The 19,816-nt window shown below is 40.2% G+C and overlaps 1 protein-coding gene across 3 annotated transcripts in view; it reads left to right on the top strand.

The window, feature by feature from the left end:
* Nucleotides 1–17,401, top strand: part of Vapa (VAMP associated protein A) — a 36,422-nt gene extending 19,021 nt beyond the window's left edge. For 2 of the 3 annotated variants that reach the window (XM_026412443.2, XM_026412441.2), the window contains 5 exons: nucleotides 2,467–2,570; nucleotides 2,953–3,033; nucleotides 8,858–8,992; nucleotides 13,144–13,317; nucleotides 16,638–17,401. In XM_026412443.2, coding sequence (XP_026268228.1) covers nucleotides 2,467–2,570; nucleotides 2,953–3,033; nucleotides 8,858–8,992; nucleotides 13,144–13,317; nucleotides 16,638–16,796 — 653 coding nt within the window. In that variant the 3' untranslated portion in view covers nucleotides 16,797–17,401. The remainder of the gene's footprint in view (nucleotides 1–2,466; nucleotides 2,571–2,952; nucleotides 3,034–8,857; nucleotides 8,993–13,143; nucleotides 13,318–16,637) is intronic. The other variant, XM_026412442.2, reaches the window with a different exon arrangement.
* The last annotated feature ends 2,415 nt before the right edge of the window (nucleotides 17,402–19,816 follow it).

Here is a 19,816-nt window from a genome sequence, read left to right as displayed (position 1 = left end):
AATTGTGCAGTGCCTCTTTTTTGCCTTGATGTATTCAGTGACAGGGGTCTTTACGCCTGATATTGTGTTAACAATGTCTTGGAAATTTTATTTTTATTACTCTTTTTTACTGTTTCAAAGTGTACTTGGTTCTCCCCAGAGAGAGGCCCCTTCCTCCTGCTGTGGAGTATGTACTGGTGCTGTGGTTAACACCTCTGTGGATTGTTTCTTTTCTTCCCAAGGTTGTGCTGCTCCTTGACTGCCTTCTAGGCAGCTGGGAAACGGAGAATCATGTCTTCCTGGTGGGGAGCCCCTTAGGCCTCATACGATCTCGTCCTCTACTTTTTCTTGTGTAGCAGTGCTCAGTCCCCACTGTGTTGTAGATGGCCCGTGGATTTTTACCCTCTCCCACATGAGCACCTCCAGGGTTATAGCCTAGAGGTGTGTAAATCCTTATGAGTATTCCTAAAATGCTGAGAATTCTCTATCGATTTTCTAATTTTTAAGCCCACAGCAGATTACAAATAGCAAGTTATACCAAGAATGAGAGCCTGGAGCAGACCCACTAATTCCCTTTTAGAAGTAGAACCTTACTGCAAGGCAGTTATGGGCAGTCTTGGTGATACCAGACCCTTAAGGCACAACCTGGAGAAGGCTCTGGAGCTGATGTTCCTAGCCCCTGGGTTGAGGTGGCCTGGGAGAAGTGCTTTCAGCTGTGCTTGCTCAGGCAAACCCAGAGCTCTTAGGAAAGTGTATGGGGAATATGGAAGAGGAACACATGTGTTCTGCACATTGCTGTCTACATCTGTAAGCTGTCAACTGCATTGGGAGAAGGTGGAATGATTTCAGTCCATGTGGTTAAAAATGGTTCTTTGGTGCAGCGAATCCTTATGTATCCTTAAAACTATTGCTTTGAGGGTTTCATATTGCTGAAGTCTTAGTATATTAATGTTTCTTTATGAGAGTTGATACTACTTCCGGAGTATTTTCTTCATACCTGGATTGTGAAAAGCTCTAAACTAGTCATGGCTGCACTGGTTTCTGATTCCTTCCCTCCAGCTAGCAGTTAGGCTTTTCTAGGGCTGAGTGTGAAGTCTTTCCACCAGTCCCTCATACCTCTGCTTCCTCTGGCAGCCACCTGCACACCTTATGCCACATATTCATTTCTTTTTCCCCTTTCTGTCCCTGTTACACATAGTTTTGTGGATTTGCTCTTCTGATCTGTACACACTTACGTGTATTTTTGAGATTGATTTCTTTTTATCATGTGGTCTGCACTTTTTTTTTTTTTAAAGAGTGTACATTGTAAAGTTATACCAAGTTTTACATTTTCTTTGTATCTGTGGACTTGTGGTTCCTAGTGATGAGCCTGTAATGATGGGTTGGTGAAGTACTGGTGTAAACTGAGGCATCTATCTGGTGCATTTTCTGCTGCTATGGATTTGGCCCTTAAAAAGAATCTGAACCATGAAGGGAGTTAATGGGCTTCACAGACATACTTTATAGATAAATTTGTCTTATATAATAGATATTTCTTCCATTTGTCTTTTTGAAGATACTGCTGTAGATTTTAGAAATAATCTAAGGATTAGTAGGGAAAAAATTTACATAATACCCTACACATATATTTTTATAATTGTTGATTTCTTCTTTTTTTTTTTTTTTTATTCCAGTTCTGGGGATTGATCCCAGGACCTTATACATGCTAGGCAAGTGCTCTCTCCCACTGAGCTACACCCCCAGCCCTTGTTTATTATTTGTGATCTCTTATATTGGATTTATAAGTTTGGCATGACTTAAAACCACTTAGAACCTCTGAGCACCCTTATAGCCTATAGATAATCATGAGTACTTAAAAAAAATGGGAATATTATTTGTTGGGACTCCAGAATAAGTTCTATACTTCAAGAGCTTCTGATTTTCTTTTGTACCTTGTTTTCTTAGAATCAGATTTAAACAAATAGGTAGGTTCTTTCTTGAGTAACTGTGTATTTAAAACCCATTTTAGAAATATTAGTTATGTTAAAACAATATATGAAGGTGAGTTTTAAAGTCACTGAGTATTTCTCCCGTATCTCAAGTTGGACAACTATCCCAGTTGAGATAATTACCGAATACTGAAATGAAGCCTAATCCATATTATAAGTAGTTCTGATAAACAATTACTAGGTTTAATATATCTTACAAACATAATAGCAGTTGATGTTAGCAAAGTTTTGAAAATATCACAAACTTCAGTATAGAGGGGTCAGTCGTAAGTCATTGTTATTTGTTAATTTGCAGGTTATCAAAGAATTAGCAAATCAGAAAAGTGGACAGTTTAAATATAATTGGAATCCGTACAGTAGCTTCTAGATGCCAAGTGTAAACAGTGCAGCAGGAGGGCTCTTGGCCCGTCTCTTGCACCTTGGCCTCTTGCTGAGGCACTGGGGGGAGTGGTGAACAGGCCAAGGCAGAAGGCAGAGTAATGTGTCCTTTTTTCTTCAGTGATGCTGCAGCCCTTTGACTATGATCCCAATGAAAAGAGTAAACATAAGTTCATGGTGCAGACGATTTTTGCTCCACCAAACACTTCAGATATGGAAGCTGTGGTAAGTCTAAAAGAAGTTCAACAGAATTTATTTTGGCGAATGTAGATTTATATTGTAGGATTTGTGTAGCTGTCAACAGGGAAACCTGATTTTTAAAATAGTAAATATGTGAGTCTGTCTGTTACAGAAAATCCTGGTTAGTCTCAGGGAAGAATTTCGAAGTAATATTTCTTAGCCTGTAATTGCTGGTGGTGTCAGTGTGATTTTTACCTGACAGTGATGGTAGGCCTGGGATCACCTAAGAGTTCCTTGAGGTTGGCGGGTACGTAGTGCAGCAGTGTGCTCTAGGCAGCCTTACTGGTTCTTTAGTTGTCCCTTAGGTAGCACCTGTCTGCTGAGCCCTGAGCTCTTTTGTCTCATATCTGGTTTTGTTTGTTTTCAGTGGAAAGAGGCAAAACCCGATGAATTAATGGATTCTAAATTGAGATGTGTTTTTGAAATGCCGAGTGAAAACGACAAGTTGGTAAGTAGTTAAGTGTAAGAAAATTGGACCTTATTGACCTTTGTTTGATTCTTTGTGTTTTTTTTTTGGCTTCTGTTTTTGACCTTTAGGGTATATGTGCTATGGCTAGTCCACTTAATGAAACTTAGTGCTTTTTTAAGTTCAAATAAGGTGATATGCTTTTTTCATAACCTTTTGCTCATCCAAGAAAGAAAGAAATACTCACCTCTTTGGTCCAAGGTGCAGAATGGGGACAACTTATTTAATTCTAAGTTTTGGCCACTTAAACCACGTCTAGTTCTCTTTTAGAATGAGATGCATACATATATAAGTATATTTAGGGAATGGATATAAGCTGCGTTTTGGCAGCTACATTTTGGCAGTCTTGGGATAAAGAATTTAATTTATATGGATACATATTTATGCAGGGTTTGGCCTTTCCCAAATACTGTGTTCACTTTTGTTTTTGGTCAAAATCAATGTGATTTTATTTATTTTTTTAAAACATTCCTTTAGTTGTTGATGGACCTTTATTTATTTATATGTGGTGCTGAGACTTGAACTCAGTGCCACACATATTAGGGAAGCGCTGTACCACTGAGCCACGACCTCAGCCCATGATTTTATTCTTTAGTAAATAATTTTTTGTTGCTTATTGATGAGTATGAGGAAAATAGATTATTGAGGTCTGACTTGGTAGAGTGTTCAGGAAGATCAAAATCAAACCAGTAGTCTGTGTATAGCTGTTTTGAAAAACTCCTAGTTAGAAAAACACCTAGAAAAAGCAGGCAGGATTTACTACAGCGAGCCCCTGTGAACCTGTTACCATCTCAAATAATTACTTATTCGTGCTTGATCTTATTTAATTAAACCCTACTACTTCCCATCACTTGATTGGTTCTAAGGCAAATCATAATTTCATCTGTAACTATTTTAATGCATATTTTTCAAGATTTTTTATAACGATGAAAGTGTTTTAACATGAAGACCATTATTGTGCCTTTAAAATTTGTTTCATGAATATCAAACTGTCCAGGAAGCATTCACATTTTTCTCATACCAGATTTTTTTTTGCAGTTTGTTTGAATCAAAGTAAATGTAAAGTCTCAATGGTATTATGGATGAGGTGTGTCTTACATCTTGTCATCTTGAGGCCCCTCCCTTTTTCTAATAAGGGAACTTGTTTGCCTCTAGACTTTTCCCCACATTTGGTCTTTGCTGATGCATCCTCACAGCCTCATTTGACTTTGTCTATCCTTGGCGTTTCCAGTAATTAGAACTTGGGTCTGGTGCCTGATGAAATCCAGCTTTGTTATGCTGAGGGTAGGACTGGGCAGGACCTGAAAGCGCTGTTCTCGCTAGGAGGCACAGCACCACAGCCTCTCCCTCTGGTGAGAGTGGTTCTTATCCAGCATCCCCCCAGCGCAGGCAGCATGCCAACACTGGTAGGTGGGGAGCCTTGCTGCATGCATCTGTGTAGATGCTGCTCAGTTTCATACAGTGCACTGGATAGCTGCTGTGACAAAGATTTGCCCAAAACATCAGTAATGTTTTGTATTAGTTCATTTAAGGTTCTTTAAAGGTGACAAGGATTTGCCCAAAACATCAGTAATGTTGAAATTGTATTAGTTCATTTAAGGTTCTTTAAAGGTAATGTTTTGTTCCTACTTGATGTACTAAGAATTCTTGTAGTGAGAAACTAGTACTCATCTAACATTTGGTGATTGAATGATTTGAGTTTATAGGGGCAGTAAATTCTCTTAGTTACAGGTTTAAAAAGGTGAGTCGATTGACAAGCCTCCCTGTGGTGATGCAGTCCTCCTCTTCCTCACTTATACTTTCTATACTGTTTAAATAGAGGAAGATTTGGATTCCTTTCTGTTGTTGTTAGCTCTCAGATTGGTTGGGAGTAGGTTTTGCAAGTTGATCTTTGGTCCCTTTGACACTGCTAGTCTTTGGTACTTTCTTGGTGTCTAGCATGGCAGGGTCTTTCCAGGCCTAGACCTGAGCCACCTGTTCCTTCAAGGAGCTCAGGGCCCTCTCAGTGCAAGATGGCACATCTAGGGTGAGATTGATTTTGAATTTTATTGGCATTTTTATCAAACCATTCTTCTGACCAAGATGAGAGGGAGACCCATTTGTCATTTGAAGGTACTCTTTCACATGGCAGAGTTTTAGTGGTAAAATCATGTCAACACACATGATGTGGGTCCTTTCATTTCTTTAATGATTGCATTTTGTGGCTAGGATATGTTTCTGAAGATTTTTGAATAATTCAGAATATGAAAATTGTATTACTGATTCTAAGAAGAGTGGGTAGGTATTTGTATGAGCCAGTTGAAGTAGTGTTTTGATACAACAGCACTGTAGATATGGGTTATGACTCATGGCTCGTTAGCCTTGCTCTTTTAATTTTTGATGGACATTCTTTAATTATTGAAATTCACTTTCAGGTTTTTCACATAAAATGAGACATACCTCTTTCAAATTTATCAAATAAAAATATATGAAAATCGTGTCTATATTGTATACAGGCTTGAGATGACCTTCATTGATGAGTGCTTATGTTAAGAAGAAGAGGGGATTAAATATACCTTTTTTTTGTTTTTGTTTTCTTTCTTTTTGACAGTAGTGGGCATCAAACTTCAGGGCCTTGTGTGTGCTGTGCAAATACTGTACCACTTGAGCTACATCCCCAGACTACGGCTGTGTTTTTATATGGCAGTTTCCCCCAAAACATGAGCTTGGCAGAGTTTTATGGTCAGTTGAGTTTGAAAAAGTACTTCAAAGACCACGGCTACCAGAAGGGATCATGTTGTGTATTTGAGTAATATAGGCTCTGAGAGGGTCTGCAGTAAGTAAATATATGCAGACCAGCATTTAACAATTTAATATAACATAAGTAACTTTTGGATTACCCAGTGTTCAGAAAAATGCATTTTGAATATATTATTGCTACTTAAACTCATTATTGTTGTGCTGCTGACCTTCAGATTTTGCAAGAAATGTATGTATGTTCATGATAGCCTGGCACAAGCCAGTTTTGTATGTTGGATGATGGTAGGACTTTCTGTCAAGTCATCAAGTCATCTTATCCTTTATGGAAAATGTGAAACCGAAGCACCAAATCTGAAGTCTTCATGACAGACTGTGTTTATGAGAAAGCTCTTGTTTACTTGTTCATAATGACGAATAAAAATGAGACTTTTTTTAATCTGTAAAATTACATGGAAAACATTTCCTCCATGTGTAATTAGACTGTGTTGATAACTTCTAGTTCATAATTGCCAATATGTGAGGTTGATTAAACTTCTTAAAGTTGTATTTGACATTATTGATTTCTTTCTAGCTGTCATAGATATGATTACTTAATATCTCCTTTCTGTATATGTTTAGCCTAGGTTTAGTATGGAATTTATCTTTAGAAAAGAAGGTTGGGCATTATTGGATAGTATGAGGTCTAGTCAGTTTTCTTCAGGTAAATTGATAAAATGCTCTACAAAGTTGAATTCTGACTTAGGAAACTTAAGATCACATTCCCTTACTGGAAGGATATACATTTCTAAATGTGAGAGATTGATGGAAATGTAATAAAAGACTAGAGGACAAAATGTGCTTTTTCGTTTGTAGTTATGATTGTAACAGCAAATTCTTTGAGATCTTTTTTGACTCTTTTGTAAGTTAACTTAGCCCTTCTGGGGTTGGAACTCAGGTGTGGTGCTAGGCAAGGGCTCAGCCACTGATTGATGCGCCTGTCTCTGTTTCTGTTGTGTGAAATATGTCAGCACTGCTCATCTTGGCTTGAGCAGGTGGCTGGTGACAGCGTGGCCTGATGTATGAGTCTTGGTGGCATGTGTGATCCACATTCAGCCCTGTTCATTGCTGGCCACAATGGACAAGCCCATGTTCAGTTCGTAACCCTGTGCGTGCACATTGTGAAATGACGGCCACAGTCAAGCTAATGTGTCAGCTTGCACTGTTACCAATTCTTTTTTTGGTCATTTACTTTATAAAGAGTCTGTTATCAGAATTTGATCTTCATAGTCAAGAATTTGGATATTTTGGAGAGCAGATAGTTTGTAGTAGTAGCTGGATCAGTTATTGATGCTTTTTTCCTCAAACGTGGCACAGGTCTAGGTGATTTTAGTTCAGTGTGTCCCACTCCTTCACATTACTGCCCCACTAGATTCTTGCCCTCCCAGTAAGTCTGCAGGCCTTTGAGTGTGGTCATGAAAGTATGACACACTGTTTTGAGAGTCATGATCTTTTTAGGTGTGCTGAGAGTTCTTGGGCATTTACACACTCTAAAAACAATGGGAAGAGTTGTGTTTTATTTCTCCAGAGATTTTAAGAAAATGATTGAACTTTTGTGATCATCTTGTAAGGTATGAAAGGAGCCAGCCTTAGAAGTGGAGTGATTGGATCTGTGTTTTCATTTTAACACTGTAAGAAATTATGTGTGACAAAATAGCTTTTATTTGAATCATCCATCATTACAGAGTGAGTTTCTTTTTGGGAAATGGCTAATTAGGATCATAGATAGGATGGCCAAGGAGACCCAAGAGCACTTTTGTTTTAGAATAAAATGAGTTAGGATTGTAACTTTCTCTGGACAACAGGTATACATTACTACTATCCTCAAGTACCCTCGGGGGCATGGTACCTGGTGCTAGGGAATGGCAGGTATGTGACTAGGTTTGTTACAGTTCACCGGGAGCTGAGGTGGCCAGTGCTAGCACTGGAGTTCAGCACGCTCCTGGGGGTGGACAACTGGAGGGAGGCAGGGGATACTTGGGTGTGGACTATTCTGTAGAACGGGGTTCTTGGAACCATGGACTTCACCTAATTTTTGACAGTTTTATATCATGTAATGCCTAATGTCGAATTAGTGGTAGTTTCCCCCCAGGATTTAATGTGAAATATTTATAACCTGTGTAGTGTTTTGTGTCCAAGAATTAAAAAAAAATTTTTGTGGTCTTAACTTCACTTGGCAATTTCCAGATTTCTTTAGTATTTAATTTTATTTATGCTTTTATTAGCTTATAATGACATTTTCTAGAAAAAAAATAACAGATTTGTTTTAATGAAGACTTCAGAACAATAAAATTTCAAGGGTCATATATAGAAAGACATTTTATGGTTAAAAATATACTTTGTTTTCTAAGACAAAACATATTTGATACCAGTAAGTATTATTTCAGAGTCTGTTCCAGCCTTTTTATAGAATATTGTTTTTGTCTGTACCAAAGGAAATTGAAAAGTTATAGAGCTGTGGAGTTAATAACTCCAGGTTCATTGTTCTGGGGTGTGTGTGTGTGTGTGTGTGTGTGTGTGTGTCTGTATGTTGAGTTTCTGAGTACAAAAAGAGGTTTGCAAATCATTGCATTTTTGAACTTCAAAGGGAAAAAATGTTCAAGTTAAGTGGTATCAAAGGTAAGAAAACATGGAAGTGCTCTTTTGTTTTTCACATTGACAAGTATAAATTAGTTAAAAAAAAAAAAAAAACCAGAAAAACAAATGGTAAGAACCACAAAGTCAAAGTTATTCGAATTAATTTTAGGACAGTAAGAAGCTATCATAGTGTATGTAGTTAACTGATCATAATACAAATAGATCATAGCTAATTTTATTTGAGAAATAATATAAAAAGCTAGTTCAGAAACTTGTATTTTTTGCTTTCACAGAGCTATTATTTGTTTATATTGTTTCTTATGTGTAACACATTTTTATAGAGTAAAATATGAATGTTATAGAGCCTAATACTGTCTGTCAGTCATTCCCAGTATCATACAGGAGAAGGCAGAATTTGGTTGAATCTGAGAATGTGTTTCCCATGCCATCTCAGGGCATAACTCCACCAGGGATTGTTTCGACTGTCACCTCAGGGAGCAGCATCAACAACACAGTTGCAACACCTGGCAGTTTTCACACGAAGAGTGACCCCAGGGGACTCAATGTGTTCAAACAGGAGAAGCAGAAGGTTTGTTACAGGGAGCTAACAGACTAGGCGTCTACTAGTGCTACAGTTAAAGCAGATAAGTGGTATTGTGTGTTATATGATGTGGATAGAGTTTAATTTTTGAACTGTTTAAGATTATAATAGAACCACAAAGCACTTAAAAATCATGCACACTGATGATTCTGTTCTAAAAAAAAACAACCTTATCACGTAATAAAATTGCAGTAGTAAGCAGGACAAAGTAAGTGTGAACATTATTAAGCTGGTGTAATTTTTCCTGGGAATGAGATTTGGAAAGCATGTGTTAACCAAGGCTTTTGTTGCTTATCTGAGTGAAGTCAGTAGGTGTAGCTGTAAAGATGGGAGCTGGCAGGCACTGCTTTCCAAAGTATTTGTGTTTATATAAAAAAGATAAGTGAAATTACACTTTATATTTTGTTACCAAGTACAAATATAGTAACCTTCCTGTAACTGTCATTGTTGATGATTTGTAATGCCCCAAGTTAGGAGAATTTGTAGCTAAAGCCCTCAAGTCCTTAGTTATAATTTTAATATTAACGTTTGTGTATGTGGCGTGTGTGCGCGTGTGTGTACTTAATATACACTTGGATAAAATGCCACTCTGTGACTAAGATTAATGCTGACTTTGGTGGAGGAATGGGTGTAATATGATTCCCTTTATCATTTTTTGCTTACAGGAAACGTGAGAGTTTTTTAACACCCCCTCCCCTTTTGCTGTACTGGGGACTTAAAAGGGTGCTCTGCCATTGAGCTACCTCCCCAGTCCATACCCCTCCCCCCACCTTTAAATAATTTTGAGGCGGGGTCTCACTATGTTGCCCAGGCTGACCATGAACTTACGATCCTCCTGCTTTCTAAATCGATGAGATCACAGGCCTGTGCCACTGTGTGTGGCATAAAGCATGCAGTTTTAACAGATTGTTTATACTTCGATTTAGCTTACAGTGGATTTACATGCTAATAAGGCTTTGAAAATTATTATCCTTTATCTAAATGTCTCATACTTTTTTGTGATTTGTAGTTAAACTGATTCTGGGAATAATGGTCCTAGAGAAATAGTAGATTGGTTGTTTAGAAAAATGATTTCAGGTAACCTTGTTATTCAATTCATGGTTAAGGTTCTAATCCTGATGTTCATATCATAGGACCCCTGTCAGCCCCACTCCCTCTGTGCTGCTGTCCCTTACTCTGAGAATGCAGCCTTGTGTTGGTGACATTCAGTTCCTTTGTTCTTCCCAGGGCTTGCAGTCACTCCTCTGCCTTACACTTGACCTTTCCCCTTCTGTTTCCAGGCTGGGGCTCTCTCTATCTAATTGCCTTCAGTGGAATTGTTTGTAATATTGGAATTCAAATTCTGATCCCTTTTGAGAAGAAGTGCAGAGTATAGATGGAGTATAGATGGAGGGACTTCCACAGACAGGCTAACTAATATAAAGCCGTGGAAGAATGCAATGTAGTACATGTTGTCCTGTCTTAGGTAATCCACTTCTTGACCTTTCAGTCTATTCTCAGCTGCAGTATTAAATGTTAATGTAACGTTACTGCTGTTCTTCAGTTTATCAAGAGTCACAGCATGTTGAATCTTTCTAGTTTGCTTGTTTCATGGTTCTCAGAACAATCAGTCTCCTCTTTCTGGACCAGTCTGAAGCACCTCTCAAGGGACAAGCTGCTTCCTGCAGCCGCCCTCACTAACGGAGCTCCTGAATGGAGGCATTCACTTAAAGTCACACCTGCCTAGTGCTTCCCATCAGGCTCTTCAGATTATCACTACATGAATGACAGCCCTCCCCCATTACCCCCAGCCAAGTTAGGTTATCTATCTACATTAAATATACTTAAATAAATTAGATTTCTTTGCATCTGTTATGTATGTTGACTGGTTTGTAGGGGCTTAATAGTATGTTATGTAACTATTCTGTGTAGCTTGTCTTATAGATTTGGCTCAAAGTATATTTAAGCTTTATTAAATATCCTTTGCATTCTAGTCTTAATGGTTATTCTCCATAAGTTGGGTATGAAATATATTGTTATAAAAGCAATATAACAACATTTCGAAAACTTTCAATATGGAAATCAATATCTGATTCCATCTCTATAAGAGGATAATTCATTGATGAGTTATTTAAAATCCCACAGAATGGGAAGCCTCTCATCAAACTCCTAACCAAAGTGAAATGTTTGATAAGGCACAGAACAGAATTCTTAATGGTATGTTATGTTTTAAATGAAAGTGAACAGATACGCAAGCAAATCAATAAAGCAGAATGATATGCCTGGAGATTTTATAAAATGAGTATGAGAAACAGGAAGAAAACATGAGCCCATGTTGGGTTAGTGATTTTTAAACTTTTGAGAATTTTCATTTAAAAATAAAAATCCAGTGGTGAAGAGCCCAATGATTCTTTAATTCCTCTCACTGTTGGCCACATGTGTGTCTTCCTGATGTTTCAGTCAGCTTTCTGATACGAACATGATTTTTTCTTCAGTTCTTCACTAGAACCTGAAGATTGTGTGTTGCCGTATTATTGAACATTGCCTCCTGCATGGAGGTAGCAGAAGTTGGCTTTGTGCTCGGATGCCCTTTGAGCACACTTGGACAGTCATTTAAAAGTTAATTTTAATTAGGGAAAAGAACAGGAAAGAATACTGGCAGAGAGCAAAGTCTACCTGAAATGGACTTTTAATAGTAGAGGTGGGATTGGTTGCTCACTGGGGAGATGAAGGTGAAGAACGAGAAGGCTAGAACAGCAAAGCTCAGAGGACATTGAGTAGGCTCTGAGCCCCTCTCAGCCATGAAGCCTGAAGAAGAGCGGACAGGTGTGGAGACAAGTGCAGCTGTGTGGCGTGGTGTGTTTAGAGCCTCTGCCAAACAGGAGCATTCCTACGAGGGTCTAGACCCGGGGAAGCCAGTTTCCTCCCTGAGACACACCCTTCTGCCTCTTGGGCAAATGGTCTCTTTACCCTCTGCTCGCCTTTGACAGCAGGGATGGTGTTTTCCTGCAGCTTCTATGAGTTCTGTGGAAGGGCCACAGCATTGGTTTTGCAGATGTCTTTGTTAGCAGTTTACAACTGAGTATCTAGATATTTTATCTTAAATTTTTTTTGGGAGGGGGATTTACTGGGAATGGAACCCAGTACCTGTGCATGCTAGACAAAAGCACCCAGTACCTGTGCATGCTAGACAAAAGCTCTATACTGAGCTACACCCCAGGCCTGTGAGACTTAACCATAAAACATTTAGTTAAAATGAGAAGGAAGGCTTGCCCCACTGCTGCTGATGCCATGTGTGGTGGTGAAAAGGGTGTTGGTCAAAGGGTTTTGAGGGGACGCGCAGGCACTGTGTGTGTATCTCTGGCCCTTCTCACCAGCTTGACGTGGTTAGTAGTGTCAGGAGGGAAGAAGACTTGGCCTTAGTGTGGAAAGGACCTCAGGTGCTACTCACTCTTATTCCACAGTGAGCCCCACATATTAAAGCTGACAGTATTACTAAGGGTTTAAGGTTTATGTTTAGATCATAGACTTCTTAAACTCCTTCCCTCTTTCTCTGCAAGAATATGTTTGTGTTTATCACCTCCATTTCAATATTTAAATTCTTTATTTACTGTTTCCCATTAACAGAAGCGCTTTCTTTTGAGTCTTTTTTGCTTAGGTAGTTTCTGATTTCATTGTAATGATTAGGATAATATCCCCCCAAGTCCCCAACCCCTCTTTGTGCAGAATCTGAGCACTGAAAATGACCTTCATATTTTGAGTGTTGGCATCATCCAGCATATTTTCATTGAATAACCAAAGTGTTGGGGTTAGAGGTTAAATGCAAAGGTAAATGGTTCTTGCTGTCCCAACCTTTGAAGTGTTGTAGGAAAGAACTTCACAGATACATGATTGTGATGTAGGATGAGTGCTGTGGTAAGGTAAGTGCCAGGGGCCGTGGGAGTAGAGGATGGGAGTGCTGCCTATTTAGCTTCTCTACTGCTGGTACTTAACTGGTTTAGAACTTTTAAAATCATTTGCATATAACCATAATATTTGGTATAGAAAATCTTATTAATGAAATTAAAAATTGTCAAAAGTTTTCAAGAATTTTGGGGAAAGGAAAGATGTAGAATTTTACATGGTTGTTGAGTTTAAAAATTCTCCATATCTTTGTACAGAATGATATGGAACCTAGCAAAGCTGTTCCACTGAACGCATCTAAGCAAGATGGACCCATGCCAAAACCACACAGTGTTTCACTCAATGATACCGAAACAAGGAAGCTCATGGAAGAGTGTAAAAGACTTCAGGGAGAGATGATGAAGCTGTCAGAAGAAAATCGACATCTGAGGGTAAGTGTGTTGGTTGAAGGAGTCAGAGGTGCACCCCCCAACCATTTTACAGGCCGTTTTAGTGTGTCCAGAGTCACCACTTCCTTCTTCCTCCCAGTTGGACTATGTTCTGCCTTGTCCCCATCCTTGTCAGCCTGTCTCTTTCCCATCTCACCCTGACCCTCCTGGCTTTAGCAAGCAGACCTCCTAGTTAGTCATTTGTGATCTGCTGGGGTCTGCTCACCTCCTCTGATTTCTACTGACCTTGTATCTCTGTATTGTCACCCTGAACTGCCTGAGACGTGTTGCTTGCTGTCCTCAGCAGTCACTAGTTGCGTGGAGCTGTCAAACATGAGTTCAGACTAGGTGTCTGTGGGCATAAAACACAAGGTAGTGTTGAAGACTCAGTACCAAAAAAGTAGAATCTCTTTTATTGTTTTGTTATTTACTGAGATAAAAATATTTTGGATTTACTGGGTTGAATAAAATATATTACTAAAACTTACCAAGCTCTATTTTTAATGAACAGTGGAAATGTATAGTGGCACGTGGTTCACGTCTGCAGCGCACAGTGGTCTGTGTTGTGACACACTTGGGCTAGGCTGTTCTGAGGAAATGCCTCCTGTCATCCCTCTTTTGCTCTAGCATAGGCTCTTCTGACTGCAGGTGAATCCTGTCCCTTTCCTCACGATACACACCGTGCACAACTTCACCTGGGACGCAGTGCTGTCGTCTTCAGTGTAGTCTTCTCTCCCTTCAGCAGGAGCATGGTTGAGGCCTGTTGCTGCCTCTGTGCCCAGCTGGCAGTGCTTCTTGGGCACATGCACAGAGTCGTTATGTGTTTAAGTGGTGAACTAGATGACTGGCAAGGGAGGCTGGAGTTGACCATGTGCGCAGTTGGTGAATGATTTGCTTTTGGCAAGTGATTACTTGCTTTAAGACCTGAGTACTTTTAAATTTTCTTTTAGCCTGATCACATTATAACATGATATAAGGAAATCGTCTAAATTCTGATATTTAGTCTGCTTGATATTCCTTCTGTTAAATGTACTCAGGAAGTACACTCTGAATTGAGGCACAGTATCTTAAGTTGACCTCTGAACTCCACTGAAGAATTCTTTGAATGGATGTTTGGGACTTATTTCTTCACATTCCATAGCGCCTCCTCAAGGTCCCCCATTCCAGAAAGTGGAAAGAGTGTCTCTCATCCACACACCAAGGGGCTTTAGGATGATGTGCTTTTTTGCTTTTCCTGCGGTGACTTCTGTTCTTTGGTGAAAGGTGTGCTCCTTAGGATGCTCTGCAGACTTACTCTCAAGGCCACTGCAACTGAAGGGATGGAATGGGTGGGGAGGGACAGGGAATAGGTAGGGGAACCAGGGACAGCAGCAGGCAAGGCTTGGTTCCTGGCCTCTGCTCTTACATGCTGATGTTCTAGATGGGATTTTATTTGAAAAGGATTCTACTGTTTAAAAAAAGAAAAATGAGACACCCAGAAAGATCACTGGCTTACAGAATGAACCCTAGGCCCCCAGTATCCCACACAAGGCCCATCATACTGTGTTGTCAGATTTGCTCTTGCTCGTGTCTGGTCATTACTCTCTCTAACTCCTCTAGTCCTGTGATAATTCAGTCCAGATTGCATCTCAGTTACCCACTAGGCTTTTAAAAAACAAAACTATATACTCCTAGACCTAGGGAGTCAGAATCCTGGGAAATAGTTAAAAGTCTTCAGATGTTGGTGCTGTGTAGCTGGAGCTTATTGCTCTTTTTACTTGGAACTTCTTTTTACTTTGTGTAAGATCAAAAAAAAGCCCAATTCCAGAAAACCTAGTAATGGCTCTTAGGTATATTATTCCAGTTAGTGCTTACGGATGGATGCTCCTTGGCTTTTGGTGGAATTGCATACTGAGAAGCCCTTCATAACCTGAAAATATCAAAAAGTCAGACATGGATTTGATGCACTCATCAAGCATCCCAGCTTAGGAACAAAGCACACCGTAGGGTGTTGGTGGCTCCCCTTGTGATCATGTGGCTTCAGGCATGGCAAGAGAGGACTGCCCTGTGTTGCTTATACTGGAAAGAGGTCAAAGTTTAGAGCATTTTTTACTGAATGTATATCATTGTCATACTACCCTACAGTCAAAAATTGTAAGTTGAACCATCGTAAAATTGAGGATCATGTGTTTATAAGCAGAGTAGAGCAATTGTGCGAGACAAGAAAGAGGATCTTGCATTTGAGACTAGGCTGGTGGGGGGTGTCAGTGTTTCCCAGTGTGTGCCCTGCACAGCACGGGGCATCATCGTTGCCTCCTGCTTTGGGCCTGTGCCGCCTTGTCATGAGAAACCCTGCTCCGTGGTACACAGACTGTCCTGCACTTGCTGTGAGAAGCCATCTCACTTGGAGGGAAGTGGCCTATTGCTGCCTGGATCCAAGTCACTTTGACACTAAAGGCAAGACATCAGTCTCCAGTCCAGGTGCAGAGCTTCCAATGGGTGCTCTGAGCACAGTATCCCACCTCTGCCTTAATATGCCGCTTTTAAGGAAATGTGACTGTTCTTGCTATATAGTCCATACCCAGAGCTCGCCCTCTGCACACCAGAATCCCTGCTTTGAGTTATTTAAATTTCATACTGAAATCTCCCTGGCCCCCAAATCCTGTAGTGTCCCATCTCTTCCCCCTGTTCCTCTGCCATGTGGGTTCCTGAGCCAAAGTGAACCAATAGACTTGTCAGAAAATCTAGTAATGACTGTGATTGGGTCAAGACAGGTGGAACCTTTTTTAAATACCTTGGGCCATCATAGAAATAAATGTATGTACATAATTATGGTTAACAGATCTTGCGAAGGAGACAAATTTTTTCAGTTTGAGTTTTATTTGTTGATTGATTGTGGTACTGGGATTGAACACAGAGACACTGTACCACTGAGCTGCACCCCTAGTCTTTTTTATCTTTTGAAGACAGGGTCTTGCCAAGTTGCTGAGGCCGGCCTTCAACTTGTGATCCTCCTGCCTCAGTCTCCTGTGTTGCTGGGATTTCAGGCCTGGGCCACTATGCCTGTGTCATTGAGGTATAATTTACATCCTGTGAAGACACTCCTTGGGAGTGTATGGTTAGTGATATTTGGGAGATTTAGAGAATTGTGCAGCCATCACTATATTCCAATTTTTCAAGTCTTTCCAAGACTCCAAAAAGTTTCCTAACGCATTGGCAGTTATCCTTGCTCACTCTGCCCCTAGGCAAGCCCTGATCTTTCCATCTCTATAGACTTAATCACCCCCCCTTCCAGTTGCGTATGTTTGTTTTTAAAATTTTTTTGTGGATTTTTTCCTCCGCAGGATGAAGGCTTGAGGCTTAGAAAGGTAGCACATTCGGATAAACCTGGATCCACCTCAACTGCGTCCTTCAGAGATAACGTCACCAGTCCTCTTCCTTCACTTCTTGTTGTAATTGCAGCCATTTTCATTGGATTCTTTCTAGGGAAATTCATCTTGTAGAGCGAAGCATGCAGAGTGCTATTTCTTTTTTTTTTTCTCTTGACCAGAAAAAGATTTGTTTACCTACCATTTCATTGGTAGTATGGCCCGCGGTGACCATTTTTTTGTGTGTACAGCGTCATATAGGCTTTGCCTTTAATGATCTCTTACGGTTAGAAAACACAATAAAAACAAACTGTTCGGCTACTGGACAAATTGTACATTACCAGATCATCACTAGCAGATGTCAGTTGCACATTCAGTCCTTTATGAAATTCATAAATAAAGAATTGTTCTTTCTTTGTGGTTTTAATAAGAGTTCAAGAATTGTTCCGAGTCTTGTAAATGTTATTTTAATAATCCCTTTAAATTTTATCTGTTGCTGTTGCCTCTTGAAACATGATTTGTTTAGATTGCTAATCCCACTCATTCAGGAAGCGCCAAGAGGTGTTCTGTGGGAAGTGGTGCCTCTTAGTGTAAATCTCCCTCTACCTTTGCTAATATCATGGCAGAACTTTTCTTATCCCTCGTGAGGCAGTTGTTGACTGAGTTTTTCATCCTTACAATCCTGTCCCATGGTATTTAACATAAAAAAAATAAAACTGTTAACAGATTCTTGCTCGATAGCCTACTTGTGTCCGTGGTGTCATTGGAGGGGGACCAGTGTCCACTGTGTGGTGATTGGAAATTCATGGCGCACCATTCTCTTGCGTTGAAACCCGTCCAGATGCTACCTGATTGTAATTTATAGTCTGTGTTTTATTAAGGAAAGGAATGGATAAAATTTCAGCTTTTTTGATATTTTGGAAGATAATTGTTTTTTAAGAAGTATAAAGTAACCAAATGCCACGAGAATAAAAGTGAAATGATTTTAGTGTGTGTGCGTGCCACGTGGCTTGCATTTGTTTCCTTTACCCCTTAGTAGGTTCTTTAGTGCCTTCTCAGGAAGGACCTACTCAGCTTGAAGTGTTTTCAACAGCTTAATCATTCTTATTACTTTATAACATACCTCATAGCTAAAAGTTAAATGACTTCTTCCTGCCCAATTTGACACTCAAATTTCCATTGTGGAAATTTAGTATTACTGAGTAAACCTGGAATTTTCTGGGGGAAAAATTTGTCTCCTTCGCAAGATCTGTTAACCATGTGAAATACATTCTCAGTATGGGTGTTCATTATGGGGTCTGCCACTTTCTGCAATTATGTCTTCCTTTATTTTATTTGTACTATTCCAAAATAAAGATTTTTGGAACCAGAGAAAAGATGGTCAGTTTTCAACTGAGTATAGTGTAGTACAAGTGAATTTTTATTCTTGAACATAGGTGTTGGTTTTGTAAAAGATGCACACTCTACGAGAGGGAATGGGGTTTGGGGGCTACATGTGGTGCGGTGAAGCATGGCAGCTCAGGTCACGCATACATTTTGTAAAAACAGTGAAGTGTTCTCAGGTATTGTGTTACTTTTTATTTCAAAATTGTTTTGGATTTGTCAGATCCCATGCATTGTTATTTTGAATAAAAACCTCTTGCTTGTATCCAAAACCTAAAAACAGTGGTGTGGAGACATTGCTTGCCTGCTGTGGGTCATGTCTCCACTGCTGTCGGCTTTGTTGCCAGGTAAAGACCCGGCCCCTCGCAACTGGGAAAGTGCTGCTAAAGGAAAAGTGAGTCTGGCAGGTGCAGTGCTCTGGAGGCTGGGGCAGGAGTACTGGGAGTTCAGAGCCAGCATCAGCAATGGGGAGGTGCTAAGCAACTCAGTGAGACCCTGTCTCTAAATGAAATACAAAGAACTAGTGCTGAGGATGTGGCTTGGAGGTCAAGTGCCCCAGAGCTCAATCCCTGGTACTAAAAAAATAAAAAAAGTCTGACATTTTTATCCTGTAAACGCACATCAGCAATCCCTTGTCTTAAAACTCTCCATGTAGTTAGCGTCACTGATGAGAGTATCAAGCTTGATGATTCACAGATACCTTTAAGAAGGTTTTAGGTTTTCAAAAATTAAGCAAAATCCTGTCTTATTGGACTGCTCCTTAGAAGTCATTGTGCTCATCCTCTTTGTTTATAGCTGAGGAATCTGAGGCTTTCCCAGAGCTTAGAGTTTTCCTTGCCTCCCAGGTAGAGGCAGAGCTGTAACTGGAAACTTTGTAGGGGAAAAACTTATTTGACGAAGATGACTGTCCTGATGAGCAGAAGTGCCCTTCAAGGTGCCTGTGGAGACTTCCCACCCTGTGGAGTGGCGCTGGTACTCAGGCTAGCCACCTCCTGGCTGGCCACACCTGCACTGATGGCTGTGTTCTCAGGAAGGCATCTGCAGAGTGCCTCACGGGCTGGTCCAGGTAGGTTGTAGCCTGGACAGCACCTCACAAGTCCATGTGGCCTCCAGGGCCTCCCCAGTCGCGTGTGCTGAGTACAGAGTTCCTTTCTGTGCTTGTCAGTCGCTCTGTGAAGTGTGCTCATTTGGGCTACCTACAGCCTCCCTTGCACAGGGTCCTGCTGTATCCATGGATGGTCTGCAGGTTACGTGGTCTCCACTGTCAGGAGTTTTTGTCTTGAGAACCTGCTGGCTGGTGTGTGTGGAGTGGGTATTCAGATGGCCAGCAGCCAGGCCTTGGGTTTGGGGGCACTGGGAGCACTGCTTTCCTTCCTCCTTTCTCTCACGTGCCCTACTTTTGCCCATTCTTGTATTTATAAGAAGCAAATTTAAGAATTGTGTTCTGAGTGTGTGGTGTGTTACCTGTAAACAAAGAAAATACACTTTGAGAAAAAAGGGTCAAATTTAGGAATTCTGGTCAAAATAATATTTTTAATTTCTTTGAGACGTCCTCCTGAAGTTGTTACATGCTGGGGGGCTGTGACCTTTGGAAGTACACCATTATGTTTAACAATAAGGTTACAAAAACCCCCACATTTTATGGAGTATGTCCCCTAATTTTGGTCAGCCACTGTAGACAGACTCAACCAATTGCTTTCCCAGAGCTTTGCACATTTCTGTCCAGTGATTTTGGTGTGTTCATAGATTTTAAAAATTTGGCCTTTATGAAG

The sequence above is a fragment of the Urocitellus parryii genome, chromosome 13 (assembly GCF_045843805.1).
Source record: "Urocitellus parryii isolate mUroPar1 chromosome 13, mUroPar1.hap1, whole genome shotgun sequence".
Taxonomy (NCBI): Eukaryota; Metazoa; Chordata; class Mammalia; order Rodentia; family Sciuridae; genus Urocitellus; species Urocitellus parryii.
Note: the sequence above shows the minus strand (reverse complement) of the source record. Positions and strands in the feature narration are given on the sequence as shown.